Raw genomic sequence first — 21,804 nt, 5'->3', positions numbered from 1 at the left:
ATTGACTTTTAAAACTGCAACAATTAATTGCTTTTGCAAATAAAATTAAAATTAGTTGATAGCTTAGATTAGAAGTCACACGTCATACATAGCACCACAAAAATCAACAGATTAGCTAGCCATGATCATTACATTTGAAAATGAATAATGCTCAGTCCATTTTAACGCTCTTCGACATACTTTGTGCTCATGCTCTACTCAGCTAATGTGTGAAAAGCTTTTCTTGGCTATTTTTTTGCAAGCCAGAGTACAGAGGGGCCGCTTTTTTGCTCCCCGCTGAAAGACCAACATACTCTCGTGTGAAACACCTCCTTATCTCCCTCTCCCAGAATGACCAGGTTTGTTTCCCTGCAGGTCCACCAACACACACACACACACATCAATGCACTCATGCTCACACACCACCCAGGGAGCTAGCAGGACTGTTCGCAGACACATGCTGATGCTCACATAAAAATGTGTATGCAGCAGGACAAATTCAGACAGACACAGAAATCTTTCTGTCTTTCTGTCCCCTCTAGTTTGTCTCTTTTTCTACGTGATGGCAGCAGAGAGTAAGGGGAAACATGAGAATTGGCAGTCCAAGTGCCTTGGTGTCGACTGACAGATATAATTACAGGAGCGGTCTTTAAAACCACACCCATCCTCCCCTCACCCTAGTCCCTCTCTCCGTCTTCCACCCCCCACCCCACCTTTTTCGTCTTGCTACCCCTGTACCCCCCTACCCTCCAACGCCACTCTTACCCCCTCAGCTCTAACCATTATTTATTTTAGCAGCTCCAGCCCGCTTCAGAGGGCTCAGCAGCACTCACAGGGGCCCTGCCAAAAAGTGGCTTTCTGACTGAAAGCTTTCCAAACAAGCTCCGCTGGTCCATTTGGCCAAGCTCCAACGCTGTGCGGTCTCCCTACTCCCGCTCCCTCTCTCTCTCTAAGAAGAGAGGGAGAGAGGGAGTCTGGTTTGCATTAGGGGGAATATGTGTGTATGTGAGCAGCCACATGTGCACTCATACTTCTACAAGTTTGTGTGTGTGTGTGTGTGTGTGTGTGTGAGTGTGTGTCTTTCTGGCGATCTGACCCAGACCCAGAGTGATGGTCCCTGGAACCTGAAGCCACACCGCGCTATATAAACAATGAGCAGTGTATTTACACAGAGCTAAGAGAGCAGGAGACTGCGGCTCCTCCGGTGCATCACAGCAAAGCCTTGTCTATGATACTATGCAGACAACCTGTTTATAGCCTTCTATGTCTGTGTGTGTGTGTGTGTGTGTGTGTGTGTGTGTGTGTGTGTGTGTGTGTGTGAGAGAGAGAGTTAGAAAGAGACAGACAGAGAGACAGATAGCCTGCCTGAACCCTTTTCTGGTCTACCTCATTCCCAGGTATCTTATCACTGTCGGTGAAGATAGTAGTATATGGAGAAGCCGGTATAATGGCCTCTCAGATAAGACTGTGCACAGAAGAGGGAGGTGGGTAGATAGCATAAGACTAGTTTAAAAAGTTAGCCTGAAAATGTGATGTGCTCCAATTTGTGATGTGATGTGCTGGTCAGCACAAACATAAGGTTAAAAGGACCATTTGATCCTGGCAAATAAAATTATTTGGATACTATACATTATGTTTTTTCCTCTGCAAAACCAACAGTTCATTGAACAAAAGAAACTCTGAAACAGAAGAAGCTTCACAAGTACTTTAAAATTAAATTTAAGCAACCAGTAAATGCCAGAATTTAAATCTGAATCGGACCCTTTGTAATTGGCAAATAAGCAAAGAAGAGGAAATGTTGACTGAAAGGGGGGGGGGGGGGGGGGGGGGACAGACAGTTGAAAAAAATAAGTATGTGTGTGAGATCTGCGCATGTTACTCTGTGCTTGGCGTTTGTGTGTCACGGCATTTGTGTGACATGTTGCAGCTCTCCATTTTTCCAGGAATCAAGAACCAGATTCAATCTCACCTGACCTCCTACGATCTGTGGAGTGTGACCGAAAAACATCTACCATACAGATGTGTGCACACATGCACACCTGCATACACAACCCTCAGAGGAACAAAGCAACAGGACACACACTCTTCCCCAGGCCAGCAGAGAGGAAGGAAGTAAGGGCTGGTGGTCACACCAACGGTAGATCTGCCTGTCACACGCATTATATGAAAGTCCCCTTTACCAGTACAACCTCAGAAATGAAATGACTTTGTAATGAGATATGTTATTCATTCTACACCTTCTTTTTTAATCAAACCAGTTTTTTCATTACTGTGAAAAATAGTCACATGAGTTTTTTGAGTCCAGCAGCACTTTTTTGCTTGTGGAAACTTCAAATCTCTTCCAAAGGACAATATCTATAAAAATCCTTGGAGGAGTTTTTGTCTTTTGGATGAGTTTTATAATGGATTTGAGGCATTATGAAATTCTAAAGCTGGAGTCCACTGGACTGTAGTTTAAATCTTAAAAATTCCTAAAACTAAAATTAGGTGGGGACAGACTGAAAGTAAATGAACAACTTATTCCATATAGACTTATCGCCTTTGTTATAGAATACCTCTTTGAAATACTGAGCTAGCAAAAATAATGTCAGATAATTGTTGCTTATAATACCTCAAAAGAGGTTTACTTACTTGAAGCTCTTATCATCAAAATGCCAGGTTAACTCTTCTTTCATTCTTGGTTTTTACACCTCCCGTCTTTGTCTCCTCTGCCTCCTTTGCCTCCTCATCTATCACAAGTAAAGTTTCTACAGTTGCTTTGTTTATTCAGTTGCTCCACCATTTCAACTACCTGTGTTATTTTAGCACTACCTGACAAATCTGTGCTTTTAGCATCTCTCATCTTTATCATGCCTTGATGACCAACTGACAACTGACCATCTAAAAAAATATTTCTTGAAAACCTGCAGATCACGACTAACAGTTAATACAGTTAGTCATAACTGAATTCTGACAAAACATTACATAAAACTGTTGCTTGTAGCAGCAGGGTAACATATGATGATTGTGATTGGTGATTATGCTGAATGACAGCTTTGTGAATGTCGTCGTAGTTTTATAGCCCCAACAAAAAATGTACAAAACTTGAACAGCTGGTTTTATGAGTCTAAAACCGTTTTAAATTACCTGCATTTACAGAAGCACCAACTCAGTAGTGTCCCATAACACAGAAGTGATTGTTCAGCAAGTTAGTTTGCAGTTGCTGTTTATCAGAAAGGGTCAAGGCTGGCAGTTATTGTTTGAGTGCAGCCACTGGTCCCAGGCTGCAAGTAGATGACTGTAATGAGCAAAAGGTTGCCCTCGCTGATAACTGTCAGCGAAGGCAGTGCCACGGCTTACATCAATCATTTCTCTGTGTGCTCAATTCACCCCTTTGTGTCCGTTCTTTCTTCCTCTCCTACATCATTTCTTCCTTTCATTTTTTTTAAGTCATTTTATTACCCTGCAATTACAGCTTATCTGCAGTAGTAAACTTGGCCCTTCCACTTCCTTATCTCTCCGGCTGGGCAGAGCAAGGGTCTCTTGAGTAAGGAGACGGGGAGGACAGAACGAGAAGAGAGAGAATTGAGAACAAGCAAACCAAGTCTGTACTCCCATCTCTACGGTAACAGCCAGCACAATACATTTTATTTTTATTTCTACCCTTCAACAGTCTCAGACATAGAGCAACTAGGTGCATTTCATTTTCTGGTTAATAAATGTGACATTTTTTAATTTGCACAAAATAATAATAATTAGAATAAAGTCCTGTTTCTAAAGTGAATTACTATGTTAATGCACATTTGCACACGCAAATTTTAACTTGCATTTTTCCATCAGTGCATTTGTCCAGAACCATCAGTTGCTCCTTTAGCCATCCCCCATCACCCCATTCTTTCACTCCCCCTTACCCCTCCTCCCTCTCCCCCCTCTCTGTTGGCTGGTCAGCCGGGTTTATTGTGGAAATGTGTATGTCTGTGTCTCTGTGTTCGTCTGAAGGGCCACTGAGGTTAGAGAGTAGACCTTGGCCTTGTGATTTGACCCCAGAGAAGAGACTGGTGTCTGGGTCTGAATGCCCTGTCTGACCTCCCTGTCACAGTGTGTGTGTGTGTGTGTGTGTGTGTGTGTGTGTGTGTGTGTGTGTGTGTGTGTGTGTGTGTGTGTGTGTGTGTGTGTGTGTGGGTGTCATCTTACAGCACATGTTATGTATCTGTTCTGCATATAAATCTGCCTGTTTATGTTTGCATGCTCATATACTTTTAGTGTGCATGCAGATATTTTATAAACTTTTGTTATGTGTACTCTCACACATGGTGCTTCACCATGTTTTGATGTGTGTGTGTGTGTGTGTGTGTGTGAAAGTCTTTGGCTCATAGACTGCCTCACTGTGTGGTGGGGGGCAGGGGAGCAGGGCCAGACGAGACCGAAGTGACAGGTATTGATCATCGTTGTTGCAGTCAAGCAAAGGCCCTCTCAAGCCTCTGTGCTTTGGGATGAGTCCTGTCTGCATCCAGGGTGAGAGCGGGAGAGAGGGACAACTGCAATCAATGCCTGATCCTTCTCTCAGTGCAGCAGGGTCAGTCTGGATTTACATGCTTTTTTTTTTGTTCCTGACTGACACAGTGGTAATTAGATATATGTCCGTAAGCCATTTGTCAAACAACAGAAAAAATGTCAAAACTCAATAAATTTTCCCTTTTTATTCAGTATAAAAAAACAGTTTTACCGTTATTATAGTTAATCTTTTGTTTTTATTCTGCATTTAAACAGAATAAAGATTTAAGAGAAAGGCTATACAACGCCAAGATTCCTTGCTGTTATATGTTAAATTTTGTTGGCTAGACCTAAACTGAAAGATGTGAACCCCATTTCTATTCATCATTATTGACCAAAGTGCCAAAATAGCAACATCCATAGGCAATAAGTGAGCATAAGCTGTGAGTTTTTAAAAATGCATATTGGCAGCTATATGCTGACAAAATAACACTGAAGTGGATTTAACCAAGTGTCAATCTGAAAAACTGAGCAGAGACATTACTTACAACTTTCATTTTAAGTCCCAACCAACAAAACCCTGCTCAACAGCCAGAAAAGCACTGGACTTTGCAAATTAAACCTCAATTTTTCAGTTAATGTTTATGTAATAAAACCTTTTTGTACTGCGCTGTCTATAGTTTGCAAACAATTTCAGTTTGATTAACTATTAAAGACCCACAAGTAACCCCACTACTAATTGGCTTCCATGACAACCTCTTCATTTGCTACCAATATGGCAAAGAATAGGAGATATTGCCATTGTTGAAGAAGTGAGACTTGCATTCCTCAGGCTTTACACCTAGTTGTCCTCCGAGCAGCGCATTTTTCCATCCCACCTCCTTGCCCTCACCTCTCCCACAGACAAATTGATTTGCGAGGGTCCAGAGCAGGCGAGCCCTCAGCAACTTTTTTGCATACAGAGAGCGCTGAGGGGGTAGCACAATGACAGAAACCGACAAAAGATGAGAGGAGAGAGGGATGAGGGGAGAAAGAGAGATGGAGGGAATGGGGGATTGTGGTTAGTGGATGTTTGGGGGTGGGGAGTTGGTTGTACCAGGCCAAACTCAGCAGGACAGGGTGAACTGGCTGGTTCAGATGTCCGTGATAACAACTAACACACACACACACACACACCCTGACACATACACACACACATGCCATGTACACACACACAAATAAGCTTGCATGCACACACACACTCCAGTGTCCTTGTGTCCTCAGCCCTCCCTCCTTGTCCCTTTATCCCCGTCTGGTTGGAAAGGTCAGTGCATGTCTGGGAAAAGGGGTCCCAGAATCCCCAAACCCCTCTTTTACACACACACACACACACACACACACACACACACACACACACACACACACACACACACACACACACACACACACGACAGCTATTTCCATTCATTTTCGTGAACTTGCTGTAATTCATAAATGCTGCACACACACTTACAATACATTCAAAATTATAATCCAGTACACATATAATGATGTCACTTTGGTTGAAGAAATGTGCATGTGCACTGGTCAGCATCAGCTGAGCCTCCTGCCACCACCAACATTACATTCACACACATACATACATACCCCCCCCCCCCCCCCCCCCCCCCATTACCCTAGCCCACTCCTACCCTACCAACCTCAGTGAAAGAACAGAGTGAACGCATTCAAATGGAAAACATAGCCCATTGTGACCAATGTTTTGTCTCATCATGATGTTAATAGCTACACTGACCAGCATTCAGAAATGTGCAGTTGTGCAGGAATAGCAACAACACAATCCCTGTCTACGATGTCATCATATTAACTGTCATGTGACTTATGGTATTTTACTTAAAGTTTTGCAACATGACTTTTCATCAAAGTATGTGTATGTGTTTCCTGACTAAAGGTTTTTTGAGCTGAATGTCATCTATAAAATATCAATGAAGACAAAAGCACTTAACTGAGAGCAAAGTAGCGTAAAATAACGCAGTGCACACATGCCTGCATGCATGTGCCTGTACATGTTTGGATGTGTAGTGAAATGATCTGCTGTCTGGCTCTCTTCCTTTTCCCTTGATGCCCGTGAGACACAGCCCCTAATACCCACCCCCTCCCCCAGTACGCACACAGAGACGCACAGAGGCACACCGCACACATGCATACACACTTACACAAGATTGTGCGCACACAGATAGAGAGGGAAACCCTCTATATCCTTTATGAACCCCCTGACCCAAAGCCCTATAGCACACCAGGACCAGGGTTAGGTTGTATAGGGGGGGGAAAAAAGAGGAGATGGGGGAAGGAATATTGTAAGGAGAGGCGAGACTGCAGTCCCAGCTGGGGTGGAGGAGGAGCATAAAACCTCCCCTCCTCCCCTTGGGTCCTTCACCTCACTCTGTGATCCCTGACCTGGTGCGAGGCAGAGGACCTTCCATGTCTGGTCCACTGTATAAATTGTACAAAATGCCACACTTAACACTAACAGACAAACTTTTTTGTTATACCCCTGAGTTTGCTCTTTTTTACTATCGATGGTGCTCATGTCGTGATTTGCTCCATCATAACTTTCCAATGTTTTGTTCAGAAATACAAACCTTGGGCCACAGGTGTTTTGGATTTTATGACAGTCAAGCCAGTCTGAAAGTCGATACAGCGTCTGATGAACCGGGACCAGTTATAAACTCATGCTGATGTTCTTGGTTTGATACATTGTATTTGTACTTTTTCTCTGTTATTCACCGTTTTTAGTAGTAGGCTCTCAGCTGTCATCATTTTTTGAAAATTTTAAAGAGCAAGAAAAAAGCACACTCTGATATGAGTGTGTGTACATGTACATGAGTGTACATACACCTGTTCTTCTTTAAGGAGGAAAACAACTAAGTACTTGTGTTAAAAGAAACTCCTGGGGCAAAATGTCATGGCTGTTGATGAAAAGTATTTGTCCACAAGACATGTTTTCTTAGGTGAATAACTCAACACTGTTGCAGAGGTTTGTAAAAGCTCAAAGAGACACAGCTGCTAGTTGCTGACAGCTTGAGAAGAATCATCTTCTTCTTCATTGTGAACTGTGCATGCCTGCAGGGAAGGACATAAAGACAAAACAGTAACTGGGACCAATGCCTTGAAAAAATACACAAGTCATAAAGAGAGAAAAGAGAGTGAGAAAGTGGAGGGGAAGTCTGTATTGTGTCTGAATTTACTGTTTGTCTGTGACACCACAGATGAAGTGCTATTGCTTTGTCTGTGTCTATACTTTGTGTGTCTGTACAAGAATTTGTATGTTTGTGTGTGTTTAAGTGTGCTGGTGTTTGCATTTTTACACATCAGTGCTTTCGGTGGGTGGGACAAGGGGGGGTCATCCTTCACTTGGTGCTAGGTCCCACACACCATGAGGGTTTCTACTGGTCCTGCCCCTGATCTGGGTCAGGGGACACCCCATTCAGATCCATTCCATCCCCCAGAACCCCCTGCTGCTTCTGTGCGCCATCCTCATCCCAGCAGCCTCTTACTTCTCCATGTCAGGGATTGTTTCCAAAGATTAGACTTAATATGAATATCCATAAACAGAATGGGACTCCCAGACTGTGAAAGCTATCAAAGACATATTTGCATCTAATCCTCAAAGAACCCCCTCCCACCCCTTACAGAGAGCTCGCTACCCCTTTCGGCCCCCCGAAAAGATCCTACTAAACCTCATGCAAAAAAAAGACTGCCATCCCCCAGCCCCAGAAACCCTCCCTCTTGCCCCCCGGACCATCCCATCCATTCCCTAACCGTTGGGCCAGACAAGACCAGACCAATTCTGTTGGGGATTATTTGGCTTAGTGATGAATAATGGATGACCATCTCCCCTCTGGCTCTCCACCACAGTAGCACCTCTCAATTGGCCTTGGCATGGAGCCCATCACTGGCCTGTCTGGATGGCTGCTTGGTTGGCTGGCTAGCTACCCAAAGTGATTGCAATATTGGGAAAGTATGGACAAAATAGTCATGAATATTGAATTTAGGCATTCAATTTGTCACATCGGATCAAATCTTTATGTTCTTGGATAATGCAATTTAAATATCAAAAAGGGTTATCTGCAAAACATATTTACTTTATTAGAAGTGGTTTACCTTGGATTCCTTTTTCAATTCACACATTCACAAAGGTGAATCTCTTTCCTTATTGAACAAATTCCTGATGGCTTTTCAATAAATTAATATATAAATTGATTGTCTTTGACATTAAGTAGACTGCGGTGAAGGAGAGAGTGTTGTCCAGAGCGTGGGAGAAAGGGTTGAACATTGTCCTTGCCCTGAAAAGCAAGGAAGCCACTCTTCTTTTATTCTTCCTCTCATCCTTGTTTTGCACTTTATCTCTTTTCATTTGCTTCGCTCTCCGTCTTATTTTCAATAGAGCACTTGGGGCCAAAGAGATGTCAGTGCTGTGGATACTAACACATGCACACACACAAGGACACACCTGGGCATGAGAGCGCCAGCTGAAAGGAGACAAGTTCATCTAAAGGGCCTGGCTAACAGTAACACAGGAGGGGCCAAGTCCCTTTGTGCCCCAGGTCTGCTGAGAAGCTTCTTACCCCTCACTCTTCTTGAAGACAGACTCCCAAGGTGCAATTTGACAAGATGGTTTTTGTACACTCATTATTTGTGACCCTTTTTTGTCTTTCATTTTCTTGTTTTACGGCTTTGTTTGTTTGTTTCTTTCAGCTCAGGATAGAGTAGCCTTGGGTCTTTTGACGACAGCTGTGCTACCAAGCGCCGCATAGAAACAACACAAGTTCAACACAATGACTGACAAGCGCTTTGTAGGAAAGGAGGCCCACAATGAATGTGTCCCCACTAAAGACTACCGGTTGGCCCCATGAAGGACAGAATATTAGAGGCAGCTTGGTTCAAGAGTGTCAACTACACTAGTGTAACCCAAGTGGAAGAGCCTGGACACTTGCAAAGTCCATCATGGCGAATGGCAAATCATGAAAAACTGTGAAGAATTAAATGCACAAACTACCTAAACAGTGACAAATCTGTAGATCTGACAGTGAGAGTGCCACACGAGAAATGACAATAAAAAAAGAGCCTAACTAATAATATCCATTAACATAAACGAAATCTTTATGATTCTCTGTGACACACACTAACTACTTTACATTACTCTGAGATAAATTAAAAAAGGGCTTCCAAAACATTCAAATACAGTTCATGTGGTTCGTTCGCAAAACTGTAAATACTGCAGGCAAAAGTAAGTATGTATAGGTTGGAGTAAGGTCAAGGTCTGCCAGGTCAAGCGTGTGACTGTGGCCCTGCAGTCCCTCTGCCCTCCCCCTCATCCCACTCTCTTTAACCCCTGGGCCTCAGGAATGAACCAGGAGTGAACCAAGAGTGGCACAGCAATTCTCAGAAACTTCCAGAAACTTCCAAAGCCCTTCACCCCTCCACCTCAATGGTTTTAGCCTCTATCACCTCTGCAGCAGCAGCTGGAGTGGCTCAGAGAGCTCTGCTGGCCCCTGAAGGGAGGGTTAGTGCCGGAGTATCGCAGTATATACACGTTCATACATAAACAGTCAGAAAAATCAGAAAGAAAATAAACATCTAAACACAAAAGAACTATATGTCATTCTCCCAGTATTTATTAGACCTTTATTTTGCCAATATGATGTGAGTCTCAGTATTGCAACCCTCAATTTTTGGTTCCTGTTTCTTGGAGGTTGTTGGCTGTCACAAGATGAAATTGGCTACAAAGGGGGTGCAGCACCAAAAACCTCCCCCAAAGCTTTGGTTGCTAGCAGATTGCTGTGAGCACCTGAACCTCCTTGGAAGACGTTGGCTTGCCTGCAACTGTTGCTTTGAAGGGAAGGTTTCCATATCTAATTTCTGTCACACCTTTCTTAGATTCACCATCATAATTCAGTCTATAGGTGACCATGACACACTCTTAGCAACCAAAAGAAATCACGAGGAAGTTTTTCAAAACTTCAGGGAATCTAAATTTTTCTTTAACAACTAATTGTTGCCAGAGGCTCACTGACTGGTCTCTAGGCCCATATGACTGGAGTATTAATACTTGATTTCCCAGCAACTGCAATCAATCTCCACCAGATACTTGCCCTCCAGTTAGGGGATATAGATTTTTCCATCATGGCCAGTGATTTCCAGATGGTTGTGGACCATCTCTAGGCCTATGTGTCTCACTTGGCCCTACACTATCACCATGATTGTCACCCAACCAAAATCGCAGACAAGCAAGCGCTATGCTTCTTCATTTATTGGCTACCTGACCTTTGTCAGCAGATAAAAGCAAAGAGATGTTAATCAATGTACATGTAATACTTCGTAGTATCGGGCTACTAAGGTCACAACTTCATCTTCTTTCTTCACAACCTTAACTTACACCTATTGAGAATTTTTACATTATCTACCAAAAATGTGTGATTTTTGCAATTATATTGCAATCATATGTTTTGTCTATTTGTTTATGCCAAACTGCTGGGAATGTCATTTTGGCAAATACTGGTTTATTTTATTTCATAAAACATGCTTCTGTACAGTCATCTGGCTGTAACCTTATATTTACTGGACATGTATGACCATGATTTCAGTGTTCTCATTTCACATTTAAAAATACAATGTAAAGATTATCTTGGTAGTTAAATATAAGTCAGAATTAATAACTCGGAGATTTGCTTCGATGGGTGACATAGTTTAGCAGCTATAAATTACTGTCCAGCTTTAACAGGCACTGAAATATGCAATATAGGGACATGAAGAGGCCAGCAGGATGAACTTTGGCTCTTTATTCACAGGACAGTAAACAGGCGCCCTGCTGTCTCCAGTTGCACACACAGCATACAGCGCACACATGCAGACACACATGCAGGTGAAATGAAAAGCACACACAAGGCAAGAGGGTATGGATAGCATGACCCTGTTTTACTGGCCATATAAATTCTGCCAGTACTGTTGCACCTGGAGAGCACACAAGCACCTAAACACAAATATGAAAATATAAGCATGCACTAAACTGGACATATATATCATGCACACCACCCCAGTGTAATACACGTAACACACACAAGTACACATATAAACACATTTTATTTGGCCACGACAGCAAAGATGCAGGTGTTTAACCGTTAAACATTGTGTCACTCTAAGCTCAATTTACAGAGGTTCAAGGTCAGATCAGTCAGTGTCTCAGATCTACTGCCCTTTTCTGCTCCATCGTCCACAATCTCTCTTCCAGTCTGACCACACTAGCTTTGGAATGAGCCAATCGTGTAGTCTTCAAAGAAAGGTAGAACAACCACATACTGATACAATGCAATAGCAGTGACTCTTACATATATAGTGCCTCCCTGTAAAGCAGTACAGACACATACGGCATTGGGATATAATTAATATGCAGAATTACAACATCTATCCTAAGACCCATATTTGATTGTGCACCAAGAAACCAAAAGAGGCCACCCAATTATGGCCAGTGCTGTATTCAAGAAATTCTTTGCTTCACCCCCTGTCCTTTTTTTTTTTTCGCTGTGAGGTCAAAGTTTTCACCTTATCTGGAAGCCATCAGCAGTACCAGTCCCACCTCTGTGAGTCATTTAGTTGAAAATGTTGCACGTCGTTAAAATATTTCTCTCTAGGTCTGAGAAGTAGGAAAAAGGAAAAAAAAATTACACACAGAGACATTTAAAGCAATACTTCACAAACGAGGTAATCCAGGTCTCCGCCAAGATTTTCACTGCCAGTTACGCCATATATTGTCTAGCGGGCAGACTACAACTCAGATGTTGCGAAGGAGAAAGAGGAGGAGGAGAAGGCAAAGGAGGGGGTTGATTCTGCTGTGATCCAGTTTACTATTTTGGCTGGGGCTTTCTTCTCGCTGTGTGGTCATGGAGAGATCGGCAAAGCCAGCAGGCATTGAGGACACTGGCTGGCCGCAGCCCGACACAGAGGCCACATGGTCATAGCAAGAAGGAGACAGAGGGAGGAGAGGGAGAAGTGCACGGAGAAAGGCAAGCAGAGCTATCGAGTGAGGAATGTGGGTTAGGTTTTTCTGGTTTTTCTTTTATGTTCTCACATTTTCTCATTCTCATCTCTTGTTCCTCTCCTGTGCCCTTCTCAAAAACTTCCTCTTCAGTCTTGCATTTTGACTTCAGCCGTCGCTGACCAAACTTCAACTTCATCCACACATCCATCCGTCTGTCCCTCTTTTCTCCCTTCCCCCCCTCACTCTATCTCTCGCTCTCCTCAGACAGACACAGCTACCCTCCTGGACGTTTCCTTTCTGCCGGCCTGCCCCAACAAAGGTGCTCAGTCATGTGAAACCTAATCTCCAGCCCCCCAAAACCTGACCCTTGACCCCTTCAGTCTTCACACAGCCAGAGGGGGAGGGGAGCTGAGGCAGGAAAGGGAGGCTTTTGGGAAAAGGTCACATTCCCGAAGACACTTTTGTGTGCGCACGTGTGTGTGTCTGTGTGTGTGTTTGTGAGCGTGCAAGCACCCAATCCATTATGTGGTTTGTGTTCCCGAGTAAGCATGTGTGTTTGATTGTCTGTCTGCGTACAAACATGCATGGGGGTAAATTTTCCTTTATACCCCTCTGTACTTAACTGCCTTTTAAATTTTCATGCGTGTGTTCTATACGTGACTGCTGTGTAGCAGATATAAGCATCTGCGTGCATAGTCACACTGTACATACATATGTCCGTGTTTATGAGAAATCACTTTCAGCCCTGAAGCATTGCTGCCCATAGACAAAACACAGACTTTGTTTTCCAGCCAGGCCAGACCTGCAAGTCTTGTCTGGGCAGAGCTCTCTCCTTCCACCCTATAATGGCAATCCTCAGATCTTTGTGCATGTGTGAGTGTGTCTATGAAACGGTGTGTATATGTGTGAGGCACTGGGTGTCAGCTGTCCTGGGTGATTAGTGCTTTTATATTGTTCCAAGGAGTCCGGACGAGGCCCCTCTTCGCTGCACCCCAGCACAGCTGCAGTCTGCTTCGCCATCTCTGCTCTTCAGCCTTTTCTACTGACACTCGTGAGTTAGGCTCAGACCCAAGAAAAAATTAGGCTGAATCAGAGGCAAGAACAAAAATAAAGCATGAGAGAATCTATATAATATAGGGAATGAATAACGGGGGGTTGGGAGAGATAAATAAGCACAATCCAGTGACAGCTGACACAAGAAGGAAAAAGAAGCAATAAAGAAAAGGAGCAAGGTAGAGGAACAGACAGAGAGGGAGCACTGGGCAGGGAGAAGCAGCATATTGGGAGGATTACAGAGTTGATTTAGCGTCCCTGCTATTTGCTGGACGCGCTCTCCAGAGCTATGCTGGGAGGCCTTTACAGCATCAAACACGTGCGAATGAGAAAGATAAATTATAGGAAAAGTAAAAGAGGAAGGTAGTAATCTTCATCTTCACGGCACTTTTTGTGAAGTCTTTTAATTAACATAATAAACGAATACATTTCTTGCCCTCCAACTGAGAATTCTTGTAAGATTAGTATAATATATTCTTTATTTTCTCTGACATTATTTTCCCAAATTTCATGAACAAAACTAGTCTAAGATTATAAGCATTTTTTAACATGTAAAACTCACAAAAAACAAGACAAAAAACTTTGCAGTCAGAGTGCAGCGACTGTTAAATTTAGGAGTTAAGGATATATGTTTATGTATGGAGGAGGAGGAGGAGGAGGAAGGCAGGGAATTGCAGGCAAGGGCCAAGAGTCTGCTATGGGAAAAGTATGTCTGCTATGCATGGGTTGATTGGTGGCAGGATTTGTGGACCAAAGCATTGTTGTACTCCTGACATTGAACTTGGGTGATCTTAGATTAGTGGGCGGGAGTAACCCCCCTGCTAAAGATTAGAAGTGTGTATATGTGCAAGAACACACACAGGGTTCCTCTCTCCCAACACCCACCCAACCAGCCTCACTTCCTTGCAACTCTGCTTTATCTCAACTGTCAACACCTGGCCTAAGCAGGAACCTCTCTCTATCTGTGAACTTTAATCTGGCCCTGCTAGGCAAACAGCACCAGGCTCGGACAAGGAAAGCGATTAGTCTGTCACATTGCCCTCCAGTGCTTCAGCAGGGTTAGGAGGAAACAGGGAAAGGAGTGGTCTGAAAAAGAAAAAAGAGATTTGGACACAGGCACATATATAAAGTCAGATAAAGGACGATAAAAGTGAAGACCAAAGGCAAGAAGGGCAAAAAGAGACAGAAAGAAAGCTATTGCTAGAGGTGTGGGTGGGGAAACTAGGGGGGTAGGGTGAATAGAAGTTTGCTGGAGATATAACACAGATCTTTAGCTGACCTAACAAGGCCACTGCCCACAGATATGATTGTAAACTTCCACCCTGATGACATGTGAACCAAGCTGACCCATGCAAACATCTGTGGAATGTATTAAAATGTTTATGTAACACTATTAATTGTCTTATACAGTATTGTGACTGTGCATACTATGACAAAAAAAATTAATAAAAGCACCAAATTCAAATATGTATGTAATACTTTTTATTATTTTTCAAGACAAAATGGCTGAGTGAAGAGAATAATGCAGACAACGGCTGAAAATAGAGTGGCATCTCCATAACTGAAAAAAAAAACAACAACAATAAATTCTTTAATTCAAGCAAGAACTTGTAAATGTTGGTCAATGACCTTTGGTCATCATAGAAATTAAGCCATCACACTTCATCAGGAGAGAGAAAACTGAACAGATTTGTTTTGCAGTGACTGTGTTCTGAATGGAACATGCGTGTTTGTAGTCATAATAAATAATGTCAACCAATGCCAAAGGTCAACTTCAAGTTCAGGTTAGAACAAACAGCTTGAGAGTAAATACACAGGATGAAATAAGGTTGAAAACCTATATGTACCTTAGTACCATCAGCATGGATAACATGTACCAAACTTTTCTTCGCATGAGTTCAGTTATTTAGAATATGCCTTGCATATGAGATGTACCATATTTAAATTATAAAGCACCGTGGATCTTTTGGCAATGAAAAAAAAACAATCTGTAGCAAAAAAAATAAAAAAAAATCTTTCAGATTAATGTTGAATTGATTGCATATGACAAAATGTCCTTAAAAAAAAGCAAAACAGCTGGAATGTTTTTAGGTGGTACATGATCAAAGACAGTAAAAACTTTTCTACCAAGAAAACCCAACAATAGCTTGTATTACTGCATATAAAATGGCAGGAGAGAAAAATATATAAAACAAACTAAAAAGATATGTACAACCACCTGTTTTTACCTCATTGTGGTCACTCCAGCGGGACTGCCTGAAAAGGCCATCATATGACCTCTCACCCTTGGGGAACACCACAACATTTTATTTTTCAGAAATACTTATTTTCAAGCATACAAATTATTCACACTATATTATCCTGCCAAATTAAGAAAATATACGGTGGCAGCTTGTTGGGATTTTTTTTTTCACTACAGAAAAAGGGTACATTGAAACCTTTAAAGAGTACAGGCAAAACAGTTAAAAATACAGGCTCCAACATAAATACTATAAGTGCCTACACTAAGTGAACATTAATTTCAAATACCATTCTAAATACAGGAAAAAAAGTAGACCATAAATGTGTTTTGAACATAGGAACTTACATGAGTGTGCAATTTCCTAAGTATTTTAAGTTCTCTCTATATATTTATATATCATAAATCTCTCCCCAATGCAAATTTTTGTTCAACCTGAAGACTTGTGTATAGTAAAGGCAAAAAACATGAGAGACATTACAGTTCATTACATAGTGATCAAGTCCTGGTGTCTCCAGGACAGAAAAGAGAAACAACAGTAAACAAACAAAATTTAAATAAGGTTCTCCCCTAAAGATATTGATGTTTTACTTTTTTTAAAAAAAAAAATCAACAGCACATTTTACTTATCTGTTTAAATCAAATTTGTAGAATTTTTATTTTTCTGTACTGAGCAGTATATTTCTATAGTTTGTAGTATGAAGCAGGATGTTTCTATGGCAGTTCCTGCATTATTACTTCCAAGATCCAAACCAATGTTTAGTTCTCAGAAGGAGACATGGCTGGCAACAGTTTCTAGTTCAACGTTCTTTTTCTTCTTTTTTTTCTTCTTTTTTTCTTTTAATGCAAAGCAATGACACCACACTAATCTGTCAGCATAAGAGCTAGTTTTCCCTTGAGCGTCCGACTGTAAACTGGGAAAATTGAACAGTGCACGTAGGCAGTACCAGACCTGAAATCCGGTACTCATTTTATACTCAACCGACTGTACCTCCGATTAGAGAGACAGATACAGAATCCAAGGCAGAGTGACAAGTGCTATATCATCAACAATGACAGGGAGTGAAGACTAAAAATTTAAAAAAAAAAAAAAACACATGGCTACCACGCGTAGGTCTAGACAAATGAAAAGAAAACTAAATGTGAAAACTTAAAACCTTGTCTGCGAGGGAAAATTTGCTGATTTTTTTCAATATTCTTGTCCTTTGATTTAGAATCACATTTTGGATTTCAGTGTGACTTGTTAAAAAAAATTTGGATCGCTAAACAGTTTCTAAGATCTAATGCGGTGACGGGAAATAACACTACAGCGACATAGATTTTTGAATTGTAGAGACACCTGGTAAACCCACTCCCCACTTACTACCCTGAACATCATCCACCCTTATGCTCTTACACCCACCCAACCCTCACCTGAAAAAATCTGTCTGGCTTACAACAACTAAATCCCACACTGGGGTCTTCAAGTGGCTGTTGGCGGACACCAAAGAAACATTACTCTGTGTTACTTGCAAAAAACACCTGCAAATTGTTTAATTATCAAAGAAAATAAACTCTGAAAAATTAAGAGCTTTATGTTGGTAAAACAACTCGCCAGAGTACCCCCTCAGTACGGTACCAAAAAACATATTCACCTATACCAAAACTCTACACCAAACTCAAGCATGTAACATGCCCGTAAACAGAACTGTAATCTCGAAAAAAAAATCTACAGGAGGCAAGCAGATAAATGATTCACCAGAGATACACGTAATGTTTTTTTTCTTTTTTTCTTTTTGTTTTAGCTGGTTCTCTATGCTCCACTAAGTCAAAAAAAACACAAGGGTCGTACAGGTGCTTGATGCAAGGACCTGCTTATTTCATATGTGCACAAAATGTTGTGTAATCTTTTATAGCTGAAACTCCGAGCTTATAGCAAAAAGGAGGATTAACTAATGCAGGTAAAATATCCAAGGCACTCGTTGTTGTCATTTCACACCATATTGTTAATTTCACTGCTGTTTGTAAAAGAAATATTTAATGGCGCCAGTGCCTAGCATTTCATAGGCGGCCTAATTCTCTCTATATATATTTATCATATCTAAATGTTGCATGGAAAATCTTTCACAAAGATCAGTTTTTAAGTGTGACCCTGCTTGTCTTGATGTTTTGATTATATGACACTGCCCACTATGTTTGAACTCAAAACTGTACATGATATGTAAAACAGTATGTACTGTATGCAGCATGGGTTTTAATAAGTCTTTTTTTTTATGTTGAAGAAATCAAAAGTATAAACAGCAACACATGTACAACCAAACCCACCAGCTGAGGACAATTTTCTCTCTAGGTAGCCAAAACACACAGAGCATGCTGTCCAGTTACAAAAAATACAAAACGTGTAAATTATTGCACAATAGAAAGGCTCAAAAAGTTTTAAGTGTGATGCAATAGTATTGCCCCGGTAATGGATCATGCATCTAGCTTCTTCCAGTCGGGATGAAAACAGGGCTGTACTGTGTACTGGTGTCTAACCCTGTTGTCCTTTCCCCTTACTTATTGGCTAGTTAGCCAGGGTTGCTTTTTAGCCAGAGGAGCTGAGAGAGAGCAACCAGCATGCTGCTCTTTGCCTACTCAGTCTTAATGTCATTGGCCAGAGGGCGGTCGCTGTGCCACTTTTTCATGTGTTTCTCCAGAGTGCTGTATACACTAAAAGGCATGTGGCAGATTTCACATTTGTACACGTCCTTGCCCATCTGTCCATGGGTCTTCATGTGACGGGTGAGCTTTGAGCTCTGAGCGCATGCATAGCTGCACAGCTCGCATTTGTAGGGCCGCTCTCCAGTATGACTGCGTCGGTGCACAGTCAAGTTGCTGCAGTTCTTAAACACCTTGCCACAATATTCACAGGTGTCACTGCGGCGACCATCCTTCGAGCTCGGCCTGCCATTGCCGCTGACACCGTGGGGAGTGCTGGCCCCGCTGCCGGTGCCGCTCCGTACTGATGCGGCACGTTCCCCATCGAGTTCACCGGGTGGAGTAGAGAAGCGCAAGCTGCCGTTTTCTGAAGAGTGCTCAGATGAAGAGGCAAAGGGTGATTGTCTGGAGTCCCCACCTGTGAAGCTGATGAAGGGGTCCTTGAGTTGCCGGGAGGCAGCGTAGCCAGCAAGCCACTGAGAGTAGACGTTCTCTGTGTTTGGGATTGTGGGAGTGGGAGGGTCAAGGTCTTTCTCTACCTTGATGCGCTTGGACAGGGGACTGAGGGAACCAGGACTGACCCCTCCACCCAACAGCTTCCTGGACAGGTTGTCATTAGATAGAGGTCTCAAGCCATTGATAGTAGTAGTGGTTCCATCATCTGCCCGGTCTGACTCCATGGCTGAGTTTTCATCAATAGGCTCCCTGGATAAGCTCCGGCGATGTGGGTGCAGAGCCTCGCTGTTCTGGTGATGGCGAGCCCCTTCAAGCCTCAAGCTAAATCGGTAGTCATTCCTTCCCTCTTCTTCTACTCCAGGCTTTCTCTCAATTTCCTCCTCCTCCCCCTCCTCCTCTTCTTCCTCCTCCTCCTCTTCTTCTTCTTCTTCTTCTTCCTCTTCCTCATCATCTTCCTCTTCCTCCTCCTCCTCTCCATTTTCAGGCAGAAGGCCATTGTTCTCACTTTTGAACTTTGCCACCACTGACTTGAGTGCATCTGTGGCACTGCCCATCAGCTCACTCGTACCAGGTTCAGGTGAGCTAGCAGTTGAAAGACCATCATCTGACTTGGCATTAAGCAGTGAAGACTTACTCTGACAATGTGTCTTCATGTGACGTTTTAGTTTGCTAGCCTGTGTGCAGGCATGGTTACAGAGGTGACACTTAAATGGCTTTTCCCCTGTATGGCTACGCCGGTGAACAATAAGGTTGCTCTGGAATTTGAAGGTCTTCCCGCAGAACTCACAAGATTTTGCTTTGAGAGGGGTGGTCGATTGGACTGCATTTGTTACAGGATTAGGTGTGGAACGTGAGCCAGAAGGTGACTGAGAGGTGGAGAGGGGAGGTGTTGCTGAAAATGGAGGCTTAGAACCTGGCTGGAAAGGCTGCAGCAGCCGTTGCATAGGGTTGGGTCTGTTAGGGGAAAGAGGCGGAGAACCTCCTGTGGCATTTCCGGCCAGCTCACGTAGACGTCTAGAAAAGTCCATGGTCTGAGGGGCTTCTAATGGCACAGAGTTCAGCCTCATCACCCGGTCAAAAGCACTGGGATGGTGTGTTGCCAAGGCTAAGTCATCAGGGCTGAGGTGATGGCGCGGTGGTGGGCTGAATAACGGTGGCGTTCGGGGATAGCGGCCCTCACGAGGCGTGGACGCTGAATCCCGACCAGACCCAGAACCCGGCATTCTCAGGAGGCTGTAAGGGCTGCCATCAGCCAAGTGTACAGCATGAAGAGGGGGCTGGGAGGAATTACAGTCACCCCCCATTCCGGGAGCTGCAGCCACACGAGGGGTGAGGGGGCTGCCGGGCTCGCTCTCCAGATAGATACGGAAGCCATGGGTGTTCTGGGCATGCTGGAGCAGGAACCAGGCACTGGTGAAAGGCTGTTTGCATGTGGTGCAGGTGTAACTGCTGGGCTCATCTTTATCTGACAAAAAGAAACACACAGAGAGAAAATAAATGTAAACTGGGAGATTCAAACTATAAAAAGAACATTAGTAATTTTATTAACACCATATATTATTATAAAAGGAAACATGATGCTTAAATAATGCAAGTAGGGTTTTAAAATAGGTAAAGTAATTATCAAAAACCAAGAGAATATAGACTAATTTGACAACAGCCTATAAAATATCTGCGATCACTTCTGACCAGAACTATTATGATTAGATGAAGGTATTGAATAACATTTAAAAAAAAAAATTTACAATTGCACTCTATTTAAACAGAGCAAATTATTCGTCTTAGTAAAATTGTTATTGCTCAATATCACAGCTATAAAATGTGAAAACTGTGTGTGTGTGTGTGTGTGTGTGTGTGTGTGTGTGTGTGTGTGTGTGTGTGTGTGTGTGTGTAGGTGTGTGTGTGAATTTAGATTTAACACTTAACAGAACAAAAGATAAAACACAATTACAAGAGACAGGCAACAAACACACAAATTACACGGGAAGAGGGCATAGGAATATTTAAAACAATAATTGACTTTCAATAGCACTTGCACACTGACCTGAGATTTGCCTGACAATGCACGCCTAATCTCGTTAAAAACACTCATCTCCCCTCCAAAGCCTTGTTTACAGAATTAGCAGGGCTAAAGTGGGACATGTATCTGATGCTGCATATTAACACTGAATACAAATAAGAGGTCACATGTTAATAAATTGTACCAGCGTTTATCACAAAAAACACACATTCACAGGAAAAAAAGAAGCGAAGAGGAAAATTGGGTATGTGTGTTTGTGTGTGGGTGGGGAGGCTCCAATGAAAATGCATTTCATGCATTACTTTTCTATTTCTGATATTTCATGCTTTATGGATTTATTTAAATCCTCTCAGGTGAATAGAAAAGGAGAAGAAGGAGAAAGAAGAAGTGAGAGATATGCAAAATAAGAAGCATCCGCCACTTGCAAATGTGCTCCCTCTTTCATCTTTGGGGTTTCTTATCATTTCTTCCCTTTTTTCTTCTTTCACTTGAGGGCATTTTTCTGAAGTCATTTGCCAATGCTGAACCCAAACCATGGCCATACTGTGTTTGAAGAGGGAAAACAAGGGAGCGGGAGAGAGGATGATAGGCTATGTGTGCCTGATTGAAACTATGGGTGATCCCTAAGATGGTGGATGGACAGTTTTGCATGTTTTAAGCCTTCTACTGTTGAAGAAAAAGGGTGAGAGGGGCCAGAAAAATATAGTGACAGTCTAAAAGAAAGAGGAGGGATGTGGTGGATGAGCAACATAGGGAACGGATTGGTGTTTTTTGGTTTGTTTCTCTATCTTATGTGTCCAGAGTCAATGTGGCCCCCTCCGAACAATCTCACTTAAAGACCAGGACACAGCTAAAATGTGCACCCAATCAAACCTCCACACAAACCTTTTT

At 42.6% G+C, this 21,804-nt stretch overlaps 1 protein-coding gene across 1 annotated transcript in view; it reads right to left on the bottom strand.

Annotated features, from left to right (window-relative positions):
* Positions 1–14,989: 14,989 nt before the first annotated feature.
* The window catches only part of LOC146573142 (BCL11 transcription factor A-like), a 32,902-nt gene continuing 26,087 nt past the window's right edge, over positions 14,990–21,804 (bottom strand). Inside the window, exon 3 of the mRNA XM_085277741.1 lies at positions 14,990–20,358. Within this exon, the coding sequence (XP_085133867.1) occupies positions 18,371–20,358 (1,988 nt within the window). The 3' untranslated portion in view covers positions 14,990–18,370. The remainder of the gene's footprint in view (positions 20,359–21,804) is intronic.

This window comes from Mchenga conophoros, linkage group LG6 (assembly GCF_057382185.1).
Source record: "Mchenga conophoros isolate Kocher_MC1m ecotype Shallow Benthic linkage group LG6, M_conophoros_male_GT1.1, whole genome shotgun sequence".
Classification (NCBI taxonomy): domain Eukaryota; kingdom Metazoa; phylum Chordata; class Actinopteri; order Cichliformes; family Cichlidae; genus Mchenga; species Mchenga conophoros.
Note: the sequence above shows the minus strand (reverse complement) of the source record. Positions and strands in the feature narration are given on the sequence as shown.